This window comes from Dermacentor silvarum, chromosome 10, assembly GCF_013339745.2.
Source record: "Dermacentor silvarum isolate Dsil-2018 chromosome 10, BIME_Dsil_1.4, whole genome shotgun sequence".
Classification (NCBI taxonomy): domain Eukaryota; kingdom Metazoa; phylum Arthropoda; class Arachnida; order Ixodida; family Ixodidae; genus Dermacentor; species Dermacentor silvarum.
Genome location: NC_051163.1, coordinates 138434513 through 138450618, shown reverse-complemented (window position 1 = coordinate 138450618; position 16106 = coordinate 138434513). Strand labels below are relative to the sequence as shown.

Here is a 16106-nt window from a genome sequence, read left to right as displayed (position 1 = left end):
AATACTAGCGCAGCAGCTTTTCGCCGCCCGAAATCATGGCACTACCGCTCATTCAACTACATAATCATTTCGAGCCGGGCAGCAATCCCGCGGAAGCGTGGTCGGACTGGAAAGCGGCATATCAGCTTTACGAAGCAGCGTGCGAATACAGCACAAAGCCACAAGCAACAAGCCCAGCATTGCTACTTCAGTTCTTGGGCCCAACGGCACGGAAAATCGTGGAGACATTCCGATTTCCTTCGCCAGCCGATGGTGAGCAGACTACCGACACGGTAGCGGCAGTTTTTGCGCAGTTCGACGAGAGATACCTTCCATACAAGAACGTGACGCAAGCGACAGCCGTCTTGAACAGCATGCGTCAGAAAGGAAACCAGCCGATTGACGAGTTCATTGCTGAAATTCAGCATCAAACAGCAAGGTGCGACTTCGGTGACAAGCATGATCGCCTCATAGGCGACAGGATCATCGTCGATTTCGTGACGCAGCACAACGAGAAAGGCTGTTGCGCGATAGAGACTTGACACTGCAGAAAATCATCGCTACTTGTTGAGGGGCATACATTTCCTAGCAGCATGTGTCTTGGCTAGCATCGATGACAAATGAACATGAAGCGACTGTGGCCAACTTGAACAGAAAAGGCAAGCAAGTTCGACAACAACAAATTTACTGACAGGCAACGGCCGAGAGGACAACCAGCGTTTCATCGAAAGAACAGTCAGCCAGTGTTGCCTGGTTTGGCTATATATAGCCAAATTGGGCTACAGGAAAACATTTTTGGCATCGACCTGGACGAGTTGGCTATGTGGCTATATTTTGGCTACTGAAAATCTGCGACTTGGCTTTGTTTGGGCTATAGGTGGCGCCCTAATCCACGCTCCCGAGGTGGCTCTGATCGGGTATAGAAGCAAATCTCGAAGGCTATGTTTTAGCTGGCTGAGCCGGCGGCATGGTTGTGCGCGTGTGCGTGCGCGAAATGACCCCCACCCCCCTCCCCTTCCCTCTCTGCGCCGTTGTCTGAGCCGGTGGCTTTGATCTTTGATGCACTTAAACTTACACCCCGCTTGACCGTTATGTACCCGATCCCCGGGCATCGGCATGAACCTGAGAGTAGTGGGTTTTTCACAGTACACTGTACTAGCCCTTATGAAAATTAACAATGAGTTTCTGATTAGGACCTGATGCATTCCTAATGTGTCATCAGACAGGCATCAGAAATGCATCGTCTAATGTTGTTTAGCATTACAAGTACATCAGAAACTCGAATGACAATGCACCTTAAGGTTTGTGATGAAAACAGTAGACAGATTTTTTTTTCTTATTTCTAATGTCAAAGCAATTACATAAAAATGTGTATGACGCCAACTCGTGCATTGTTTTCTTTTACAGCAAAGCTGTCTATGGTTACGATGTAGAAAAAAATATATCCGAGATGTTGACAAAAAACAAGTGGGCCTATCCCGGTGATTGTGCAGAAAGGGTCCAAGCTCCATGGCACGAACATTGTACGATAATTATTTTTCGTAGTTCATTGAACAACCATATATATATATATATATATATATATATATATATATATATGTAATATATATAAGAAATGAATATATAAGAACATATAAGAAATGAGTATTCCACATTTCATTTAAAGTTTTTTTAGTAGTAAAAGAGCTATTCTTGTTGACATAGGACACATGCAAGCTGCAGATACATGGCTTTTTCGAGGAATCTGCGTGCGTCGCACGATAGATAAACATAGAAGGCACGGACGACAGGCGCGCAACCCATACTCATTAAGCACACAAACACGAAAGCAAAATTCGGACGACACGGGTGTAACCAGCGCCACACGAGCGAGGGAATATCATATATAGTTGATGCTTTCCGACAGTTACAACGCGCACTGAAACATCGGACACTGCACATGTGTACCTCAGAGATCGTTCCAACAATTTCTGGGGCTAAAGTTGGCGTTAACGACATCAGGAAGTTATCTAGAAGGAAGGTAGTACACAAATCATTCAAATCACGCCCCAGCGATGGCTTTCAAAGGACAACATAACCCGATCTCTAAGGCCATTCTTTTGCTGGCTGCAGACGGCAGAATCAATTCAAAATTAAAAATACGTCATAAAATTTCTTTCTACGATAAACTATAGCGTAAAATATGGAGTGTTCGGTGGTTTGTTTTATCTCGCAACATATATACCCAGCTGCGCGCAACACGACACAAAATACGAGTTTACTAGTTATCACGGAGGCCACAACAACCTCACAAGTACGCAGGTGGCGTACACATAAACGAAGGAAAGAATTACTCAAACAACCACCAAGATAATCTGAAAATAAAGGGGAAGCTGAATGCAGCAATAATGAAACACAGAGCACTGTGGGGCCAAAAAAGTATGAGGTGGTGCGTGGAATCTGGAAAGGAGGAATGGTGCCAGCGCTAACATTCGCAAATGCCATTATATGCTTAAAATCGGATATATTGGCGGGTTTGGAAGTTAACCAAAGATCAGTAGGCCGGTTGGCTTTGGGAGCCCACGGTAATACCACAAATAAGGCAGTGCAGGGTGACATGGGTTGGGCCTCTTTTGAAGCACAGAGCAAAATTAGTTTCAGGAACTCGGATGAAAATAAATGGGCGGCTAAAGTGCACAATTATCTCTACATGAAAAGCGTGGACACAGAATGGAGGAAGAGGTCAAGGAAGTTGGCAACCAAGTACAGGATAATCGAAACTGCAAATAGACAACGAGGAGTCATGAAAAAAAAAAAAAAAACACCGCCTATCCAAGGGGTGAATGATGATGAGTGGGCGAAGCTCCGGAGGGAATCATCGGTAAACCGTGAATCTTCCGTGTAATTCGCCCAGTCTCGCCGCACTAAATCGAACGATTGACTTCCACCAATGACACGCGCCATATGTGACGTCATTCCTATTTTATAACAGCGCCCTTCATTATAACTGCACCATCTCCCGCTTAAGGGGACGCTAGCACAAACGCGTTAGAAACGTGCAGTACTCTCTAGTAAGGGGGAGAGGCCACAGCGTCTTACGCAGCCGTTTACACATACCGGAACGTGCACCACGTTTGCCGACGCCATCACATGACTGCTGAGAGAGTATAACCCCCGTATTCATAAACGCTCCTCGACTTGAACTTGACTTGCCACCGCCTTCAACGCGTTTCGAACGCGCTGCCCAAGGCGGGGGCAAGTCAAGTTCAAGTCGAGGAGCGTTTATGAATACGGGGGTAAGGCGGAGAGGCCACAGTGTCTTACACCAGCTTCTTACTCGGGCCGTAACGCGCTAGCAGAAACGCGTTAGAAACGCGCGGTCTTTCCTTAATGTTGGGTATTTATTGTCATCGTGGTGCGTGTGTCCATGTGCGCTTCGTGGCGTAGTGGCTAGCGCAGCGCGTTTGGAAGCGAGGGGTCCCTGGTTCGATTCCGCGCTAAGGACTCAACTTTCGGAATTTTTTTTTTCATAAAAGTAGACGTGGCTACCTACTACTACTACATACTACAGAGGAGAGACAGACCCACACCCTAAGGAGCTTCGCCTCTAAAACAATTAACCGGAATAACTACCTGAAACTTATCTAACATAACTACCTGAAATTTCCATTTTAGTGACAGGGCTATCTGGTTTGTATATATATTTCCAGAACTTTCGCGGTTAATTTGTCATCCATTTGATCAGAATCTCTCGCCCTTGCTTTCCAGTTTTGCATACGTGGTTTGTCGAGCATCGAGGCTCTCGCACAGTAATAAACATTCCAGTTGTAGAGCAGCGCCCGTGTTTCTGTGTGCTTTAATGTTCGTCTTTCTCATTAAGTGCGATGCCATTCAGCCTAGAATCTTTAATCCGCTCTTCTTGCTATTAACACGGCTCTCTCAGGACGACGCCGTCCTAAGTTGTGTATCGGCAGTTGCCGTTGTTAGAAGCAGTCCTCAACATGAACAGCCCTGTCCAAGACTCATTGGAAAAAACACAGCGCAAAAAAGACAGGGACACGAGAGAGTGACATGCACACAGCGGTAACTTGGAACAGTTTATTCATGAGGACATGAAGCAATATATATATATATATATATATATATATATATATATATATATATACCATGAGCAGCATGTGAATATTTAGCAAAACACTGGAGCAAAATTTCGAATGATGCTCCAGTGTTTTGCTAAGCATTGACATGTCACCTTGTTCTCGTGTTGCTAATCGTCTTGAATTTCCATCTCCCGCATTCCCCGTGTTTTCCCACGCTAGAACATGTATTTTTATGCGAATGAAAACTCCATTTTTGAACTTGTACATGAATGAGTACAATACACCATTGGGTATTGCCTGCGGCCCCTCAGAGCAAACGAATAAATAAATAAAGGCGGTTTGCAAGTCAAAGCTAAAAAGAGGCCGAAAAATCGGCCTTGAAGAAATGCGGCTCCCGAATGGCACCCATGAAATGAGACCTACGCGCTGTCTCTGGACACCTTTGACGGGCCGAATCTGCAAGCTTCTCTGCTCCATTCTGATTGCTTATCGCCTGTAAAAGAAACGGGAGAAGCGTTGCCTGTTGCGCAAGCATCTCTGCCGAGAGTACTACCTGACCAAGCGCGCCGTGGTTCGGATGGGCAAGCTCGAGAGAACTGCCCGCACGAGCCGGCAGCGGCACCGCTACTTGAGCTTTCGGCCGCGCGTGCCGTGCCAGCGCAATCGTCCGGATGTCGCGAACGAGCCGGAGGGAGGGGAGGCGGCGACGCGGCGCCCTACAAAATGAACGCCACAGAAAAAGAGAAAAACGTCGACCGAAACAGGCACCAAGGTTAAAAAAACCGAGAGGCTGTGCGAGAGCGCCAAGGATTGACGAGGCGGCGCTCACGTGACTCCAACACGTTAAGGTGTGCCACGCATGCGCGGGCTGCCTGCCCACATGACCACAACGTCACGTGGCCTTAATCACGCCAATCGCGGAAGCGCGCGCTGCCGGCGGTCGTCTGCTTCGTGTTGGCTCGCAGCAGACGGCACCGCGAAACTTGTTGCGAGAAGCCGTCTCTTGTCGCGTGGAGGTGGTGCGGTTGTGTGTGTTGTCTGCATGTGCGTGCGTACTTCGATCTGTTTCCGGGGGAAGTGACCAAGGAAGACGAGAGAGATTGATTCGCAACTGCGCATCGCCTGTGTGCCGGACTGGGCCATGTCGGATAAAAAGCAGCTTCCCTGCGAGCTCAACAACCTGAAAGGCGGCAGTGATGACGAAGGTGCGGTCGAAGATGCGCAAGCACCGCACATGCCCGAGAGGGGACAGTGGACGGGCAAACTCGACTTTCTTATGTCCTGCGTGGGCTACGCCATCGGCCTGGGGAACGTCTGGAGGTTTCCCTACTTATGCTACAAGAACGGAGGCGGTAAGTGCTGCTGCCCCCCCCCCCCCCCCCCCTGCTGCTGCTGCCCCCCCGTTAGTCGTTAGAAATTAACGATACTTAGAGCTGCTCTGCAATTGTAATTTTTTTCTTCTTTACGATAGAATAAAAATAAAGGCGGGTGAGATCGCAATTCGTCTTGAATACCCAATGCATGTAGCCACTGTCAAACAAGACAGAAGGAAAGTGTTCTTAAAAAAAATGTAAAATTTGTGAAATTAAGAAGGGAGTCTCAGCGCCCCTGCAAAATTTCAATGCGACGTCAGTTCTCGTGATTTTTTGTAATTTCTTTTCTTTCCTCGAATCAACCTTGTCGCGTTTATTGAATTTCGCGCTTTAGTCGAGGCCCGACGTTTTTCAATATTACTACTATAACACTGCAGAAATGTTATTGCACACATGATGTTTTCTGGATGGAGCCACTTTGCCTCGTTAGAAAAACACAAGAAGAAATATACTGATAAGGCGTGTCACGCATTGCTTAACGACGACCAGAGGCTAGCCGCGATAGACGGTCGATGAAAGAGACAACTTCCGAGAGCAGCTCTTGGCAAGGAATGGAAACATATCTCTACGCCTATAGCACCCATTTGATAGGGGTCAATGTAGTGAAGGTTCAAGGCCCCCGCGAAGCATGGGCCACTTGCGGGCTGCTGCTGCAAAATGTACTTGTCGTTGACAAGAGCGTTCGTCTGGCACCATTCACGCCATCAAACTACGCATAGCAACGACAAATTGTTTCAAGAGTAAACTAAAAATAACACAGCTGATAAGGACACTTTCAGTGTTTTTATTTATTAATTATTACCAAGTTATTATATTTAAATCGTTATTTTCACTATTATACCTACTACTCAAAGCTTGGAACGCACGTCGCTATTTCACTGCCGTGGGCGCTGTCATGTTTCATTTCCCAAGTTCTTCGGTATGCTTTCTTGGCAGTTTCGTTCATTGTGAACTTGATATATATATATATATATATATATATATATATATATATATATATATATATATATATATATATGTTTGGTAGCCAATTGCAGGGCGCTTTCACAACCGCTAAAACATGCTCCAACCACTACCATTCTTCTCTTTCTTTTTCTTTTTTTTTTTTTTGCTGGGGTTGCTTCGCGTGAGTGGCTGCTTTGATGGTGCGTGTGCAAGTGCTGAAGCCACTGCGGTACTTCTTACGTGCTTTAGGCCAGTTTAATGGAGCACTCTGTTGTATTCTTCAAATTGTGCCACTCATCGAGCTATGCTAGCCACCATGCAGTCATGAATTACCTCAATCACGCTATTTTGGCGTTCGAACGTGTTCTGCTCGTCAGCAATTGTGATTGGAAACGTATGCACTTGGGTTTTATGCAACCGCACGTAGATGCTATGGGAAGACAAAAAATAAAATGTGAACCAGAATTTCGTTTCAAGATCGTCACAAAACCAAAAACAGCTGTGAGCCAAGACTGAAACATCGCGGTTCTGATTGAAGTGCAAAGTCGTTCTAGTTTATGCTACTTAATTATGTTCATTTATTTATTCATGCGGTAAGCGTATGCCAAGACAGGAGTTGCGGTTACATTGCTGTCATGTACAAACTTAACACACGTATAAACAATTCACTATATAACAATCAGGATAAAAAGGCACAATGTGTCAAAAAATGAAATCAGTTATCATATGGGTGACGAACAACACGTTAAAGCGCATCAGCGTATAGTGAAAGGAGTTAAATCACAGAGCGCTTGTGCGGTTATGCGGGTTAAGATCACTGTATAAAACGACGAGAACAGTTGACGAAACTTTAAACAATGTAATGCGCCGAACAAGTGCAGCCTACAAACAGCCAACAATAAAGATTAATAAAAAAATAGACATGTGAGAACTTAATCCCAAGCGTGTAGAATTGTAAGATTTCGAAACAGGTTTTTCAAAAGCTTGTAAGTCAGGACATTTTACTATAGTTTGTGGTGAGTTGTTCCAGTCATCTATGCGAGCAAAAAAATGAGTGTTTGAATAAATTTGTTCTATAATTAAGTGGTTTGATATGTCTTGAATGCTTTGTTCTGGGGTTAGCAGGATTCAGTAATGTGAGGTGCTTTTCCGAATCTACGTTGTCGTCTTGTGCGGGGGGCACGACACATTAAAAAGAATATGAACCTATTATGAAAATATGAAAACAAGGTAATGATAAAGGTCAAGGGCATGTTTTGTACGCCCTCACATTTTTCAGTGTTTTTTTTTATTTTACCGCTGCCAAATGTGACCCGCATAAGTCATTACAGAAAGTACAGTCATTTTGTAGGCCCTTGTTTTTACTTCCAGGCTGGCATCGTGAGGAGGAGGAAACAACTTTATTTTGCTAATTTGGCTTAGTGAGGGGTGTCTACCAGGTGATGCCACCTCCTCGGCTCTTTTGATGGCCCGAAGTTGAACCGGGTTCATAAGTATCGCCTCCCACGCTTCATCATGGCATCGTTAAGTCGCAATGACCGATTACGCGTAGCCTTATTGAAGATGTTGTCGACTTGTACTCACCAGTTCAAATCGTGCGTCAGAATCCCTAGGTATTTAGATTCCTTAGCTTTCGCTAATTCTGCGCCGTTGACGCTGTAGCGAGAAATTAATGAATCTCTTTTACACGTCATACGCACGGCAATAGTTTCTGATACATTCATTTCCATTTGCCAATCGTCGCACCAGAGACTATGTTTGTTTGCTTAGTTCCTGTTGGTTGTTAGGAGAGCATACTTTATTATACACAATGGTGTCATCCTCTGCATAATGTCTTATTGCTACTTGGGCCAAGAACCTACGCCCACATTGCTGATATAAATGAAAGAATTAAAGGGTGCATTGCGGCACCACTTATCGAACTGATTTATTCGCACTGGAAACGGAATCTTACGAAATGAATATCTGACAAATATGCTTCTATTCAATTTAATACTTAAGTATTACCTAAGAAACGAGAGATTATAAGGAGCTTTCTGTGAGATATTCTATCGAATGCTTTGCGGAAATCGATAAATATGATGCAGATGTGACCCTTTCCATCAATACATTCACCGATTTCATGTATAACCTCAGTGAGAGCTGTTAGTGTCGAGTGCCATCGTCGAAAACTATGCTGATTTTTACCCAAAATGCCGTTTTCCACCGCAAATTTCATTAGGTCGCTAGTTAAAAATGTGCTCCAGCGTTTTGCAACACGCACTTCCCAAAAATATTGGCTGGTAATTACCGACATGATTTTTGGAACCTTGTTTGTCGATTTATATTACCTGAGATCGGTTCCCGCCTTTCCGAACAACGCCGGTATATTGTGTAAAATATTATTATAGAAATTTGGTAAAAATAACCACAAGAAAATATGAGCACCACGCAGCGTATCGCGTTAAAAAAGCGTTAGGAATTTGATCAGGGCCTGCACAATGAAGAAAAACTAGTTAAAAGCAGGTTTAGAATACCGTCTTGTTGTATAGTTACTCGTAGCTCACATAGACATTGCTTACTAAAAAGTCGTGTTTGGGGTGTAGAGCCATCGACCCAAGTAAAAAGTGATTCAAAATATTCATTGAAGATGTAAGCTGTTTCAGAGTTCTTGGTGATAGTTTCATTTTCGCCTGTCAGAAATTGAATGCCAGATTTGGGCACTAAAACGTATCTCCAAAATTTTCACGATGACGTTTTAATGAGATTGGGTAGGGTTTGAATCATATAACAGTGATTCGGTTGAATAATTTCCACTTCGAGCTCATGTGAAGTTCAACTGTACCAACGACGTGTTGCCGCAGAGAATGATTATTTAGCCTTTATTCGCTTCTAGACACTCTTTTTATTCATTATTTCCCGTGTAAACCGCGGCTTCTTTTTCTGTTAACTTTCTTGGAGCGCTTGGGGAATAAGTTGTTTTATAGATTTCAAAACACCACTTTTAAACTTCTCCCAAGCATCATTTACGGATACAGTATTTGCAGAAACAAAATGCGTGAGGTCATCATAACAATGCTATAAATGATCCAAATCTAGAACATCGTCTGCTTTAGATAAGTCATGGACTAACAAAGTTTTCATTCATTTCTGCTGCATTATGTATGGCAGGAGACCACCATATTGTGGTCGGAATTCAGCGGCACCGTAGCAGAGTTATGAACATCTACAGCTATGGGCACGTAGGTTATGGACTAACTCGATTCCTACAGGGCCACAAGCGCGCACTCCCTCAATAACGTAGAATAAAAAAAAGAACTGTCGGTTCATCGCAGCAAGCATTCGTGCCTGTCAGTTTTTCTAAATCGTCGCAAGGCTCACACACTTCGAGAAGGAGTTAGAACTTGAAGCCGTGCACAATTTGCGATTCGTGTGGTTCCATTGGGCTACACAGTAGCGGAGCTCTTCGCGTTCGCATTGACAAATCGTAAACGCGCTGGCTGCCGGCTTGTCCTTGGCCGAAGTCGTCCATTGGCGCTCACAGCTGAGCGTGGTGCTATGTGTTTTTGACGCAACTCAGAATGCGAAGAGCTGCCAGGACAGGCCGCCACGTGTAATGTTGCCCGTGCTCAGCTACGGCGGGGCAGCAAGCTCAAATCAGTTGAGGCAATAAGCCTCCTGTCTGCAGGACCCAGATAACGACGTAGGCGCTTACTTTAAACTAGTGCTTTATGTGCAGCGAGCCACGTCAGTAGAAGTGATGCACGCATACAAAACACGGGGAAAAGAGATCGTTCACTTATATTGAGAGAAAGCAGTATTCACTGACAGCACAACGCGTAGTAAAGAAAGCCCGTTAGTTTGTGACAATTGGTCTCACTTTGTTATATTTACTTGCTTGTCATTAGGCCCTCGCGATTCCCCGATACTCGTGTTAACGTAGGTTGGGCGGTACTCCAATTAATGCGAACAAGGAAGCCATTGGAATAGAATTGCTACTTTCTTCCGGGAGTCGTTAGATTACTTCGTGTAAGCAGAGCGCAAGCGTGCACGGCATGAACGCACTAGAACTGTGTGTCGTTACCTGCGCACGCAGAACGTTCAAACAGGCGCTGCATTCAATCGTGGCTATTTTAATCTGGTCTTTTTGATTGTGATCCGCGCATGGTTCAAGTGAGAGCAACTACAGCAGTACTCCGGAAGCAGCCTCCCATTGATGCACCGTGTCTTTTCATATCGTAGTATGTCATTTCTTGTATTTCGTCTAAATTTTAGCTCTATTCTAAACAAGTATTGGAGTATTGCATTTCTAAGATTGCCGCAATAATGCAACTAATATTTTCTTCTCCCGAGAGCACCAATCCCTGTGACATCCTTGCGAGAAAATAACGCGCTTCTTGGGAAAAGTCGGGTTGCGTATTTGAGCTTTATCTGGAAAGGCTGTCTCTTCACATTGACCAATTCGTACGTGCACATAAAAACGCAGATCACATTTTCGCGAGGTTGGGCGGTCACTGGCAAACAATACTGGCGTCACAAAACATTCATTATCTGCGTCTGTCGCTTAAATTGTGCTCACCCCATGCAGAAAGCACGCAGAGGAGTTGTATACGACACACTCTAAGCGGTGGTGAAATGCCGAAGCAATTTGGTGCTCATTTTCTTTCAAATGAACCTCATGCATCTGCACCATATATATTAGTACAGGTTACACAAAAAGTAACCGATTACAATTTAGTAGAAGGTTCTTGCTTTTTAGTTGGTTCATACGGGAAGGAAGCTTAAAACCGCCGGGGAAAAAAACGAGAACTAGCGGAAAGGACACACAAAACACCAGTGACTGCGCTCGTGGTGTTTTGTGTGTCCCTTACGCTTGTCCTCGTTTTTTTCCCCGGCGGTTTTATCCATTCCTTCGATTACAATTGCAAAGATTTCACTCAAAAGTGTAATTGAATGCAGTTACCAACTACTACCCTAGGAACGTCATTGACGAATTACTCAATGGCAACTCTTCACTTTTACGTTACTTTCCTCCGAACTTTCATTACCAGTCTATAGATCCAATAAGCAGAATGAATGGCCTGGCCAGGCACTTTCAGGGCCTCCTCGGCAGCCCTTTATACATTGCCCATCTGCACTAACAATCGCTTTTCAAAAAATGGCGTTGGCCATCGTCCCTTGTTTTCGCTGGGACGTCAGCAGCGACACTGAACTCTCCCAAGGAGGAAAGCAATAGGGGAAGACATGGGCGTTAGCCAATTCGCTCGATGTGTGCCCTGGGGCAGTGTTGTGACTTATCTTGCTCACAATATTTTGTTTACTCAGCATCTGGATCCTCTGTACAGCGCAGCGTTTTACTGTCGCTCGGACTTGGAGAAGACGCTCCCTGTTGGGCGCTAATGAACAGCTGCAAAAATCGGCCTTACGTGATTTTTTAGAATGAAGATTCGAAGGCGTCTTCACTATCGAGACGTGCCCATAGCGGCTCAATCAGGAAACAAAGTCTGAGCCCAACGTGTCAGCCTAACAAATACTGTCTGAACTTGCGCATTTGCGAGGCTGCTGCGTGGCAGAATCTCGGGACGATCGCGTCAATAATGTAAGTAGTTACATGTAATCGGTTACTGAAAAAATTTATTTGAAATACAGTGAGCGTTACCGAGTAATCGAAATAATCATTACGTTTCAAAATTTCAAAGAATATGTAATTGATTAGAAGTAATTAATTACCTGTAATCAAATTCCCCCACAGGCCTTACATTTACGGAGAAACATAATGCTGGTTACATCATCTGCCTGCAACTAACAGGAAGCCCATGACATCTTCTGTAGCTGACAACTGAAAAGCCTGCTGGCTAAGTATTCTCGCACAAGTAAAAATGTTCTCAAATAGACGTGAAATCCGCTATATACGGTTGCGGCAGGCAGTTTTTATTGGCGTCACGACGTGTTTTCCTCTTCAAATATTATGTTCTGGTTTGAAAAGTAGTTTTGCGGGAGCATGTAAGCAATTATATATTTTACAAGATGGGCAATGTCAATGTGAAATATGTGTTCCATAGTCTTCGAAAAATCGCTGGTGAAATATTGGCGTCTATACAATGAAGGAAGTGCCCATAGATTCCAAGAGTGCGGAACAAAGCACACCAATTCCCACATAGAGTGCAGTGATACCTCTTTCATGCGGCAAAGTCTACGTAGGCCAAACAGGAAGGTTCGTGAATGTACGCCTGCGTGAGCATGAATTGTCAATTAGGAATAAAGCGAATGGGCACCTTCCTGTCCACTGCCTGGCGTGCCAGTGTAAGCCGAACGTGAAAAAAGTAAAGGTTTTGTGTCGCAGCCGAGATAGCCGAGCGAGAGAGCTACTCGAGGCGTACCATTTAAGAAAGAAGGGACAAGATTGTGTCAGCGACACCGCAGTTTATCTGCATAACAGTGAGACGAGGTCTACTGACGAGCGTAGGTAGGATGCGTTTTGCATAAACAAGGTGCTTTTTGTTTGTTTTTTGTTGTTTTTCTTTTATTCGCGCACGCGCAGTGGTGTATGTCTGGGGTGTACTTGTATGTGATCCTTGTGGAATAAACATTAGTTGCTATTCTGCGCCCGTCCTTGTTCCATGCTGTCTCTGTGGTTCGTTTGCTCGCGCAGTTAAACAATGTTCGCTAATGTAAAGTGAGCTGCATTGCGACGAGGAATGGATGGGCGTTTTTGCTTTGGTAAGCAAATGATTGCATCAACAATGCATCAGCATCATTGTACAGTGTAGACGGAAATACTGCTAGGCATGTTCTGGGGTAAGTAAGTTATATTTATCGTTTTCTTTGCCAATAAACGTTTTGAACACCTCACGAGGTGGGGTCACTGACTGAAATCTTACACCCATGCTGTTCGAGACAAATGTTTATTGTCGGGGCCCATTTTAACGCGCAAGCGTTAAGGGCCCCGTTTCGCAGAAATTCCGGCGTCGACATCGGCGTGGATGTCGGCGCGCGTGGCGGAAAAAATCATCCCCAGCCACCCTGACCGCGCAGGCCCTCCGCGTGGCGCAAGGTGTTAGCGAAGGAGAATATCATTACAAACCACCCAGACTGCGCAGGCCCTCCACGTGGTGCAGGGTTTTGGTGAGCAAAAATTGAATTTCTCACAGTTAAATCCGTCAGAAAAATGGTAAAGTACGACTTAACCACATCCTACAGACACGGTGGCGTCGGATTGTAATTTGAATGTGTGAGAAAACACAATTCTGTTACGAGAAAACTCAAAGACAAACCCCTTTTCCAGCATTTCTACCATACTAACAGTGGTGCGCTCGGGTAATTTACTTGCGAAAACGCTATCCAGATGGCGCTTGCTTCCACGGCAGGTCAAATTGGGACTTCGCCTGCCTACTGAGTTTTGGACACGCGCGCGCGTCGGGGCAATAGCAAACAATTAATAAAATCATAAAAAAGATGCTACTGCCTTCAAATTTTAATATAAGACGACTTATATCGCCCCTGGAAAAACGTCTTCCCAGCAATGCATTTGTTTAAACGTTAAGCCGACTTTAAGGGTATCGGTGTAAGCTTGGTCTTTGTAAGCTGGCTATCGCGTTCCACTCTTAAAGGTGAAGCTTAAACGTCCTTCAAATTTTTTATATACCTGTATACTGTTGGCGTTTCGGCAGTTGCAATGTGTGTGAGATGCAGCTCGCTCAATATCAATACATTTCATAAGTAATACAATCGTAAACTAATACAAACAAATAAAAATACATAAACACGAATAGATTAAAGAAGAAAAAAAATGTGTAGCAAGCATATGAAAAGGGAGTAGCCCCGATATACATGAATATATACAAAACTGCATACAAGAAAAAAAAAGAACTAAAGGGGAACAGCGCGGGAAGAGACGTGTAAACAGCGCGTTCACAATACATTCATTTTAGATTCAAACATCATTTTCTTAGTAGGACTTTCACGTACCGATGCAGGTAAATCGTTCCATTCTTTAATTGGTTCTGGAAAGGAGCCGGCATGAGTTGTACGATGTGATCGAGGTTGTTGAAAAAGACCGCCCCGCTTTCTGTTTAAGTTCTACCTTGTTAGGTGTGCAGTACTTTTTTTTTTTAGAGTTCCGCTCTAAGGCGCTCGTTCGTGCGTCGAGCTTCGGTGCTGCCGGCGTAACCGAGCGAACGAGCGCAGCGGATGAAAGAGCGAACGCGGAGCGCAGCGGGGGATGAAAAAATGTCGCACTTTCGTCCGAACGGCGAAGCATCGATTGCGAAAGCAAATTAGTGGACAGCTATACGGAGTAAGGATAGCATTTTTGTCGGTCGTATAAACTTGCAAACACAGGCATACTAAATAAATTAACAAGCACGGTGTCATGCGCTCACATGTAAACATGAACGCATCTTACGCGATGGCCGCGGAAACTGGCTGTCAAAACACTGGAGTGAGTAAGTGTGGCGGCAGCAGCGAGCGAATTGACCTTCGGCTGCCGTTCGCATCGAAGCGAACTAAGCCGCTAAAGCACAGCGCAGGGACGCCCACGCCGCAGATGGCTTTCAAGACTCAGCCGATACAGCCGCCCGGGCAGGAGCGCGCGGCGTAGTACGCAGCCCGGGAGCCTTGCGGCGCCTTGGTTCTCGGGTGGGGGCGCCCGAGATAAAATGTGCCCTCCCCCCTCTCCCTCTCCTCCCTCCGCAGCGTTTCGCGCGACTGGAAGACGGGCGCTTCCTTCCCGCTTCACTCTCTTGCGTGCGCGAATTGAGCCGCGATCGCCGGCTCACTTTTGCACAGACTGAATGCGCTTGGCGATGATTTTATCGCCCTTGGACTTTATACGGAACCCCGCGGCGACGAGGACGACGGCGGCAGAAATGCGCTCGAAGTGTCCATATAATTGCTATCGTAATAGAAAAGTGGCGAGAGGGAAGAGATAGCGAGGAGGAAAGTGGAGGAGGCGGGTATGGCGAATTCTTGACAAGAAAAGCGTAATGCCGTGCAAGATGATGGCTAGGACATAGCGCCAGAGTGGCACGCGTCATCGGGGAGATCTGTCTGGGGCGGCTGCTGTGAATCTCGCCCACGCGTCCTCCACGCGCTGCTCTTCGCGATCTCCCGATTAGAGAGGCAGTCGCGCCACACCTCGCTCCGTTTGCAACGTGCCGAACGAGACAAATTGTCCACTCCAGCCAATATATCGCGAAATGAAAACACGTATAGAGCTGCGCTCAAATTTCGCATTAGGGAATATCGTAAAGGTCGATGAATTTTTTACAGCGAAGCTGTATATTGCTGTATATCCGGGGTTTCGTGGCGTCTGTGTGCAGAAACTATCATCATCAGCAATGGCTCGGGCGTCGTCGTCTTCTTCCACAGATGGTTATTTGGCGCCCCTCGGTGTAACCGCGCGAACGAGCTCGTGCCACTGCTCACGCGTTCGTCGTTGTGTTCTTTTTCCACCGCTGGCTCCGTTGCCGTTCATCATTCCGGCGTAGAATTTCACTTCACTTCTATCGTCGTAGCTTCCACGGAATTCTCGTGACATCCTTTTACAGCAAAGGCAGGAGCGGAGACGTTTTGGACATCCTCACTCGAATTTAAACAGCCAACAGGACAGGGACGGCATGGTGTCGTATTCGGACGAATACACACCCCAACCTGCACCACCTACACAGAATACACCACACGAGGTTCATTGACGAGTGCCTGTGGAGCACAGACACACCCACACTAACACACATCACATGGGTGCCCCAAG

General features: G+C 45.5%; 1 protein-coding gene across 1 annotated transcript in view; it reads left to right on the top strand.

The window, feature by feature from the left end:
* Positions 1-4981: 4981 nt before the first annotated feature.
* Positions 4982-16106, top strand: part of LOC119430985 (sodium- and chloride-dependent GABA transporter 1-like) — a 515747-nt gene continuing 504622 nt past the window's right edge. The window contains exon 1 of the mRNA XM_049657766.1: positions 4982-5410. Within this exon, the coding sequence (XP_049513723.1) occupies positions 5200-5410 (211 nt within the window). The 5' untranslated portion in view covers positions 4982-5199. The remainder of the gene's footprint in view (positions 5411-16106) is intronic.